Source organism: Olea europaea, chromosome 21 (assembly GCF_002742605.1).
Source record: "Olea europaea var. sylvestris chromosome 21, O_europaea_v1, whole genome shotgun sequence".
NCBI lineage: Eukaryota > Viridiplantae > Streptophyta > Magnoliopsida > Lamiales > Oleaceae > Olea > Olea europaea.
The window spans coordinates 14,054,880-14,064,549 of NC_036257.1; the positions used below are offsets into that span (position 1 = coordinate 14,054,880).

Genomic DNA, 9,670 nt, shown 5'->3' on the forward strand with positions numbered 1-9,670 from the left:
TACATAACCATCTTAGAAAACAATTGGGCATGTTTGGTATGTATATTAGATAATATCAAAGAAAAATAATTAAATTTTGTTCCTCTTAATTCAATACTATTTTGACTGTCATTTCACCATTTCAACCGTCATTTTTTATTTCTTCACTCACACGTGAAATTAACTTTTCTCAAATGTCAAAAAATCAATTCTCATAATCACTATCAAACTGGCCCTAATAAATAAAATTACTTTATTGTTGTGTTTGTAAATTACAATTTAAACTGGTCGAACACAGTATCTGTTCAGATATTATGAACCCAAATTTATTTCCTACGTTCTATCTACACATCATATGAAAACTGCCTATTTAATTCATAATTTAAACAGGAATGACAAAACACCACCACGCTCCTGTACTACCTCACCCTGTTGCAGTCTTGAATCTAATTTTTCGTTTTATAAGTATGTTTTAATTTTAATTTAAATAAAATAATAGCATAATCTATATGTAGTAGAAATTCATGCATCAAATTTTCAACAATTTGGATTCTCAAATTTCTGCATTACCATGTAATAGGGGGAAAAAACATCACATAAATTTAAAATTGCAGCACTTTATTTTCTCAATTCGGTTCTGGTGCTGATACACGAAACAAAAGCAATAGATCATAAATTTCAAGAAATCTCCCAAGAACCCTTGTCAGCTGATCCACCAAGACAAAACATGATTTATGGGAAAGGAAAACAGGAAAACAAGTTGCATAAACTCGGGATAATTGTACAAGACAACCAAAACAAGGTCGATATTCTGATGTCCATAAGTAATTTAATATTAATCAATACAGCTAGATTTTTATTACATTTCAGAAATTCCAAGTTCTGACCAGTTATTTCTTCTTACCTGCAGAAACATCTTCTCTTGGGGCCTAACAAGAACCCATAGCTTGGAGGTCGCCTTACGAAAAAGGGAGGTAGATAAATTAGAGCCTGAGGAAGACAGGCTGAATGAAAATGTAACATCATTAAGACAAATCAAATTTCACCCGAAGACGATGTACCAGCCCATATTGACCCATAACTAGACATTATTTCTTCACGCAGATTTGGAGCTTGTAGAATGTGACATAACATATGAGTTGTCGAAGGTTCATCAACCCCAAATCTATGTTTTCATGACATCACCGCCTGAGATGCCTCCTAGCTAGAGCAGGTGCTCTTTTCGGGATGTAAACCTTATAGCTCACCTGGTAAAAGATGCAAATGATAGAATATAAAATACCATATATCTAAGATGATAGATTTGATCAAATCTAACTAAAACAGATAAACGGTTACCTCTACCATTTCACCACCCCTCATTACAGACATTCTTTTCTGCTCAAATTGTGAACCATCCTTAGCTTCACTTTGCGGGTCCTTTAAGGTATGCTCTCCAGAAGTTGGTTCAACAAAAGTCGATTCCATAGTAGCAGAACTACATCCGTTAGTAGCTCCTGCAACCTGATTAGGATCGGTGCTTGATATAGGCTTAGCAATAACTGCACGAGCAGCAGTGCAATCCTCATTTTCTTCGTAGTGTTTATTGGTGCTAGGTTCTTGCCCAACATCTCCATGACCTGTTGTTATTTTTTTAATCTCTTTGTGATGAGATAAATTCCTTTTTAATGTGGGCGTACTACTATGATCCATTTCTCGAGTAAGAGACACCTCGTTAGAGCTATCCTGCTTAGTTGATTTGTTCTGAATAACATCAACCCCTGCACTGGAAAATTTATTGACATCACTCTCATTATCAATTTTCTGATTAGCAGTACATGTTTGAAGCCCCCCTCGGAACTTCCTCAAATTTTCCAAAGCTTTTTGCCTCAGAATTGACTCTAGATCATCCCCACCTAGATCAGTCACAGAAACAGAAACGTCAGTTATTCTTTTCTTCTCAGAAGTATTTGAATCAACCTCATTTGACTTAATATCCACATTATCATTTTTTTGATCACTACCCTCCATTACAGTGAGTGAGCATTCAGTTACTTCTTCTCCTCCAACAGCTTCTAGTCGACTCTTCTTATTGGATGCACCAGGAGAATGATAATACGATTCCTCTTTATGCCCCATATCATCACTTTCAACGCTTCTAGGAGAAGGGAAATCATCAAGATTGTACACGATCTCTTCTTTATTTGCATCTGACTCCCATTTGTTTTCCTCTTCGTCATGGGGTTGTTCCAGAACAGCAATAACTGATTTTAGACGCCTAGAACTATTTGCAGTTGTTACGACCTCAGTTTGACTAACACTATGGTCATTTTCTCGACTACAAGAAGAACAACTAGGAGATCTAACTTTGCGTTTCCTGTGAATCTTAATTGCATCCCTACCTCTAGCTCCTTCTATTTCCTCATCAAACATTACTTTTGCCCTTCCTATCTCTGTAGTCCTCTCACTACTTCTACTTCGGTATGTGGAGCAGCTCTGTGAATCAGAGCTTGAAGAACTGACCTTCATATGTTTTTTAGACTTCTTTAAAGATTTCTTCTTAGGCTTAACATCATGGCTTCTTTTTGATCTTTTTCTTTTTTTAACATCATGTGAATTCTTATTTCTATAAGGGACTATAGATCTTTCACGGGCTCTTTTCCTTCTATGCTGTGAGCCAGATTTCGCTTTCCTACTCCTATAATCATCATGTGAACTGGACAGTGAATCAGAAGCTGCACTCATAGAATTATCATCAGATGAAATTGAATAATCACGCCTGATCTTTTTATATTTTCTTTTTCTGCTTTTATAACCATATTCTGAAGAGGAAGTTGAAATGCTAGCCGAATTTATTGAATCGTCGTCTGAGTCATGTCGATGGCGACGCTTCTTGGATTCATTTCTCCTAATCGTCTTCTTCCGTGAAACCTGTCCTCGTGACATACACATACACATGAAGATGGGAAAATTAAATAACAATTCCACATTACTATAATTGGATTTAGGCTAATTTATCCCAAGAGAAGCTCAATGCCTAACTTGTTTCCCAAGAAAATGAAGGAAAATTTAAATGATAGAATTCAATACGTTTAACACAATTACTTGGCTCTAACAATTTAGCCCTTGTTTGATCCCCATTCTTTAGAGAAAATGAATTCTTCAACAGTGTTTTTGACATAATTCCAACCACACATTCTTCAATAAAATAATATTACACGCAAATCCAAAACTTTTCTTTATTTTTTAACCACACATTTCACATCGATACACCATTCAAAAATTCATTTTTCCCATCAAAATGGGGCTCAAACAAATCTTTATTTTTTGGTTTTTCAATTTTCAAAATTTTCATAAGAAAATTTAAAAGACCATGCACTATTGATCTAATAAACCCAAAACAATATGCGAAAAAATGAATACAAAATCAAAGCTTATAACGTGGGGATTACAGGATAAAAATTAACCTAATCAGATAACCTGTATACAAATACGGAAAACAAAGTACACAAACGAACCTGAGAGTAATTCTTGGAGCTTTTCTTCTTAGAAGATTTTCTTTTAGAGGAAGAACCGGTGCCTCCCATTAGGTTTTAATTCTTGTCGCCCTTCTTTTTCCTCTTCCCGTCTCTTTCTTCAACCTGAAACTGAATAATTGATGAACGTAACAAATACAAACAGTAAGAAACAAATTAATGGTTATTGAAACACAAAAGATTGAGAAAACAGAGATCGATAGAACGAATTGGGAGAAAAATCCCTCTTTTCTGCTTAATATGCAATGTATGGAACCGATTGGACCCTCTATAGATAACCTATTTGTATATATGCCCTTTATTTACATTATATTTCTCCTTTACCCCCCTAGTCCCTTTACTCCTTCCTTATTCCTTTTCCACTACAATTTTATTCTTATCTTTTGTTCGACTTTCTTTAGTGGGGTGGTGAACATACTCGTGAAGGAAATTATCTTTACACAACAATGAAAGACTCTAGACTGAGTAATAAAGAAAATATTACAGAATTAAAAGTGGCTCAATTTGCTGCCAAATGAATGAATCGCATAGAGCTCATATGATAAAGTACAATTTGTGCAAGGAAGTCATGCCAAATTGTGCAGTACCTTCACTTTCACGACATGAATCAAGACAAAGATAATTTTTCATTCCGATTACCCCGGCAGAGGGAGAAAATATTACAGAATTAAAAGTGGCTCAATTTGCTGCCAAATGAATGAATCGCATAGAGCTCATATGATAGTTGGTTTGACTGCTATAATTATGGTAGAATATTTTCGAAATATTAATTGCTTAAAAAGATGACTAACGAAAACAGCTAGAGAAATTGAGCTTCATATTGAACAATACATGCATAATACGTTTTTATCGTTTACAACTTATTTAAATTGGGGAACGAGCATCTATACCCAAAAAAACCAACTATTTAATTGTCAATATCGATGATTTTTTTACGAAAATATGGTGGGAACATATTTAATACGCGTGTATTCGATCAAGTATGTACAATTATTTGTACCTTGGCTGAATACGTGGAATATTATTTGATTATGTAATATGAAAATAATTGCTCTTTCTAGATTTTTGAATATATTCTGAATCCCCCTTTGCACCCCCATTTCACCTAACAGTTCAAATAGCTTGAGTTGAGAATTCATGACTATGATAACTCCATAATAACAATTTTTGGACTCGAAAGAAGCCAATATTGGTAAAAACATCATGCTTTCAAGCCTCCCTACAATGATAAGGTTGATATCCATATTAGGACTAGTTAAACCTTTGTCAAAGTTTATAATTACTTATAAACTAATTAAACTCTATTTTTATTCGACATTTTATAAGATTCACAACTTTTACTTATTTTTTAACCCCACATTCATTTTTGTCATCCATCGATTTTATGCAATTATTATATAAGCTTTGACAAACATGAGACCATTACAAAAGTTCAATCCTGAAGTACCATAAGTGAGTTCCACACCTTCCCCATTATGCATTCCAGATTCCAACTGTTGAAGATTCTCATTCTAAAAGTTTCAGTCTTGCCATCAGAATAGGTGAGCGGTCAGCAATGCTCTATTTATGAAAGACATATTTGGTACGCATTATTGATTTTTGTCATCCATCGATTTTATGCAATTATTATATAAGCTTTGACAAACATGAGACCATTACAAAAGTTCAATCCTGAAGTACCATAAGTGAGTTCCACACCTTCCCCATTATGCATTCCAGATTCCAACTGTTGAAGATTCTCATTCTAAAAGTTTCAGTCTTGCCATCAGAATAGGTGAGCGGTCAGCAATGCTCTATTTATGAAAGACATATTTGGTACGCATTATTGAGCATCACATCACTACACAGGATATAGGGAAAGATAATTCACAAAACGTTTGATCCCCGTTGTGAGTGATATATTGGGAAAAAGGGACAACATCTCATGATCAAAATCCCCAGGAGAAATAATAAACTGAATCGACTAGACATATACATCACATAAAAGATTAACATTATGCTGTGGGAGCTGGAGCTGCAGGTGGTGCAGGCATATACCAGCCACGCTGGATCTCAATGGCTTTCTTTCTTCGAGCAAGTCGGGACTTTCTCCTTGCTCCTGTATTCCGATGAAGTGTTCCAACTTTCACAGCTTTATCGATGACAGAATACGCCTCAGCAATCAGTGTCTCAATGGGAAGAACATCTTGAGGTTGTGCCTCGGGCTTCTTTCCAAGAACATCAAGTGCTTCTAGAACCTGATAATGAAAGAAAAGAATTTAAATATCAGAAGCGGCCAAATCGAACAATTTACAACTCAAGACCGTGGAAAATTATCAGCCTATACACCCAAGTTCTATGTTACTCTTTCTCAAATTAAATATTGCAATGAATTTCACAAATCAGCACAAATTTACAGCATAGTTGTCATATGTAACATATTGCTTCCTTCACTATCTTGGCTGTAAGAATTGTCATTTAAATGGAATAGTCATTGAAGTGTTGCTTTCTTGACACTAAATATGGATATGAATTAGGGCAATCAAGTAATGCAGTAAATTATTGTGCAAATTTTTAAAATCGGTGATTTTAATACAAGTATTGGTGGATCCAACAGCAGAGATCTTATACAAGTTTTCTTCAGAAGTACAATTTGTGCAAGGAAGTCATGCCAAATTGTGCAGTACCTTCACTTTCACGACATGAATCAAGACAAAGATAATTTTTCATTCCGATTACCCCGGCAGAGGGATCTCATCTAAATATTTTGTTCACCTTTCAGTCAATGTTTATTTCTAATTTAGCAGTCGTGCATTTTCCAGAAATATCCCAATTTCCAATTAAAACTTCGATAAAACACTAGTACAGCGCAACAGACCTGCATCAATTTGTAAATCTTACCTACATAATAGTGTTTTATGCTGCTTTGATATCGATGGATTTCTGGGGCTTATCTTACCATTAAACACGTAAACACAAGTGAAACGTCCGGACAAAAAATTTGCTTCCCCCCCCCCCCCAAAACCCGCCCTATCTAATACCCACCAGTGCCCAGTTGTGGGTCGGGAGCGCTTGGCAAAGATTTGATAAAATTGGAGTAATCAGGGAGGCAGACGTAGCAATTAGTTATTAAGCAGAAAAATCATGTTACCTTTGGCTATCAAACCAAACAATTAACTCCAGTACATATTTTGCCAACCTCTTCAATCCACGAATAATGATTATTTTGTGTATGTTTTGCCTACCACTTCAATCCAGTACAAGGATTTTATTATTGAGCAGCTCCATCGACAAATAACGATCTTTCGGTTATCAAACCAGCAATCAGCACTAAATATATTAAACATCCACATGCTTTCTCTTTACCTCTTAAATTAATCAGATTTCCAAATCCATGGAAAATGAAAATTATAGTTGCTTTAGTTATCAAACGAACAACTAACCATAGTAACATGAAAGGCATCACCATAAAGCTTCCTGGCATTAATATTCTAGTAAAAGAATTATATCTTGCTTCTTTTCAGTTAAAAGATAATTATTCACACTTTTAACATTTCTAGATTGTTAATACACAATTTTCAAATCGGACGCTGCAAAACATGCATATAGTTTGCAAATGAGTACCAAGTATATGTCTAATGAAATATGACCACAAGTCAGTATCGCTATATTATTTTAAAATTAACTTTGAATCTTAAAGTTCGTCGTGCAGAAAGCTTGTAGAAGAAAAGAAAGAAAGCATTTCACCAAAGCTTCTAGGTGTTTGAATCTAGAGTACAGCTACCATAGATTCCTAAGCCAGCAAGGAGTAATTATATCCCTCATGAACAGAAGAGGCACAACCCTGAAACAAGGGGATTTTAACACTTGCACTCACGATCAGACATAAATAGCATGCAGACGCACCAAAAATTTGTGAGTTGAGTATCCTCACACTTGTGACCTTTCTCATCAAATCTTTTAAACAGCATAAAAAGGCAAAAGAAAAAATAAAAATAAATAAATATATAAATGATGATGATGATGATGATGTATGCGAATGAAGGGGCAACTCGACCCCTATTGAGTTAGAAATTTGAGGATCAATTGATGATCTCTAAATGCACAATAATCAGCACGACCCAAGTCGAGTTAGAAGAATTCAGAGTATTTTCGAGACATGCTTTCAACATAGAAGCTTGCACAAATATATAATTGTTGCATCACATACAGCTTATAGGCTGTAGAACCAGTCTATTCCATTATTGCACGGCATACGATGATGCAAGGGGCGGAGCACTTAATTAACACGAGTAATACTTCTGTTGATGTTCCATAATAAGAAAACAAAAAAAGGACAAAAAAGAAACACATCCTGAAGTTAAAATTGAAAATAATAATAATAATAATAAATAAATAAATTTTAAAAGGTACTTTCTTCCATTTGAAACTCAAAAAGGGCCAAAAGTCCTCCAGTTGTGAAGTATAATCGTTAGTAAGGCTTGTGCAGGAGACCTCTCAGACTCCCAATCTACGGATTAGTCTCCTTTACCCTCATACTGTATCCACTTCATTGGCCTATCTAATACTTAGATTTCAATTGAATTACACGTCTCTCGCTATAAAATGCACAAGTATACATTTGGTTAATTCTGATGGCAATGCAAAATTCAGCTTTTTCGGATTAGATTATAAGATGCTTTTTGCAGTTCTTAATCTTGGCCAAACATGCTCAATTGTCCAGGCAAAGCACATTATCTAAAAGGAAACACAATGACGATACTCAAATCTATACAGCTCCAAGATCAAAGGGTCACTGGGTAATTGAATAGCAGAAGGCTATATCTATTCATGAATACGCAAATTGAGCTTGAAACAAAGCGAACTAACCTTCTTCATCCGAGTCCTAATCTCAGATTTCCGCGCCTTGTTGTAAATGCGCCTCTTCTCGGCTTGGCGAGTCCTTTTAGCAGCCGAGTCCGCCTTTTTCTTAGGCGCGGCTTCACACACGATAGTGCGCCGGAGTGGCATTTGAACGGGGCTTACCAAGACTAGTCCTACACAAAAATCAAACAATTAATCAAAAAATCCACGAGTCTAACTTAAGAAAAAATGGAATCTTAAAAATGGGTTTGCTATATTTTCTTAACCTTTGGAGAAAGGGTTTAGGGAAGTGGCGGAGGAAAAGCTGAGGGGCCTGATGGCGGCGTTGGCGGCAATTGGAGTTCTGGCGATAGAGAGGCTTTGGAACATTCCAGAAAGGCCACACGATATGCTATGAATCACTGCTCCAGCCATTGCTGTGCGTGTGAAGCTCAAGACAGAAGAAAATTGAAATTTCAGTTCGAGAAGAAGAAATTTTCCAGTTCGTTGCCTTATCCAGCTTATCCACGGGACAAGTCACATTCTTGTGACTTTGGGCTTGTTTGGGGCAATGGATAGAATCAGAAGGACAATTTTGGGCTTTACTTTTTACTTATACCTTATTGCTTATTTTAAATAGGGCACGTTACTGGAAAACGTGAAATTTATTAGGAATTGTAACTAGACAACTTGGGTGTGTGCTGAAATCTTTAACTCCTGCGTATTGATTGTTTTGAGAGGGTTTATATCCATGTTACCTCATGAAATTTTTTCGTGTCACTAGAATTCGAATTCAAAACCAGAAAAACTTAAAATGAATTTTGGTACCAATTGACCAACTTATTCAATTACGCATTAAAAAAATTACCAAAAAAAAATAAAATTGAAATGACACCTAATTTTTTAAGGGAAAATTTCATAACTAAGAAATTAATTATGGCACATTTCAAAAATAAGAAAACAAGTTTCAAATTTCTAAAATCAAATTTTTATTAAAAATTATTTATAATTTAATTAGTTAATTAATTATTTTATTAATTAAATATATTTAGGTCACAGATCTATACAATTTGGTCACAAATTAACAATATAATTAGTTACTTATTATTTTTTGGTCACAAATCAAAAATTTTATGTCACAAATTTTTTTACGATCACATTTCAAAAAATTTGTAAGTCACAGTTTGTTTATTGGTCACAAATCCAAAAATAATTAGTTACGGATTAATTTTTAGTCACAACTTATCATATTATTGGTCACAACTTATTTTTCGATCGCAAATTAAAAATTTTATAGGTCACATATTATTTTTCGATCACGAATCAAAAATTTTATAGGTCACAAATTAATTTTT

General features: G+C 34.8%; 2 protein-coding genes across 2 annotated transcripts; both read right to left on the reverse strand.

Annotated features, from left to right (window-relative positions):
* Nucleotides 1–710: 710 nt before the first annotated feature.
* LOC111370804 (splicing regulatory glutamine/lysine-rich protein 1) lies at nt 711–3,764 on the reverse strand. The gene is made up of 3 exons (XM_022992680.1): nt 3,477–3,764; nt 1,318–2,889; nt 711–1,226 (listed from the first exon to the last, which is right to left on the reverse strand). Exons 1-3 carry the CDS (start codon nt 3,543–3,545, stop codon nt 1,161–1,163), a joined length of 1,707 nt encoding a protein of 568 aa, XP_022848448.1. The 5' UTR covers nt 3,546–3,764; the 3' UTR covers nt 711–1,160.
* Nucleotides 3,765–5,253: 1,489 nt separating this feature from the next.
* On the reverse strand, nt 5,254–8,884 carry LOC111370805 (30S ribosomal protein S20, chloroplastic-like). The gene is made up of 3 exons (XM_022992681.1): nt 8,603–8,884; nt 8,343–8,509; nt 5,254–5,731 (listed from the first exon to the last, which is right to left on the reverse strand). Exons 1-3 carry the CDS (start codon nt 8,748–8,750, stop codon nt 5,489–5,491), a joined length of 558 nt encoding a protein of 185 aa, XP_022848449.1. The 5' UTR covers nt 8,751–8,884; the 3' UTR covers nt 5,254–5,488.
* Between the last annotated feature and the right edge of the window lie 786 nt (nt 8,885–9,670).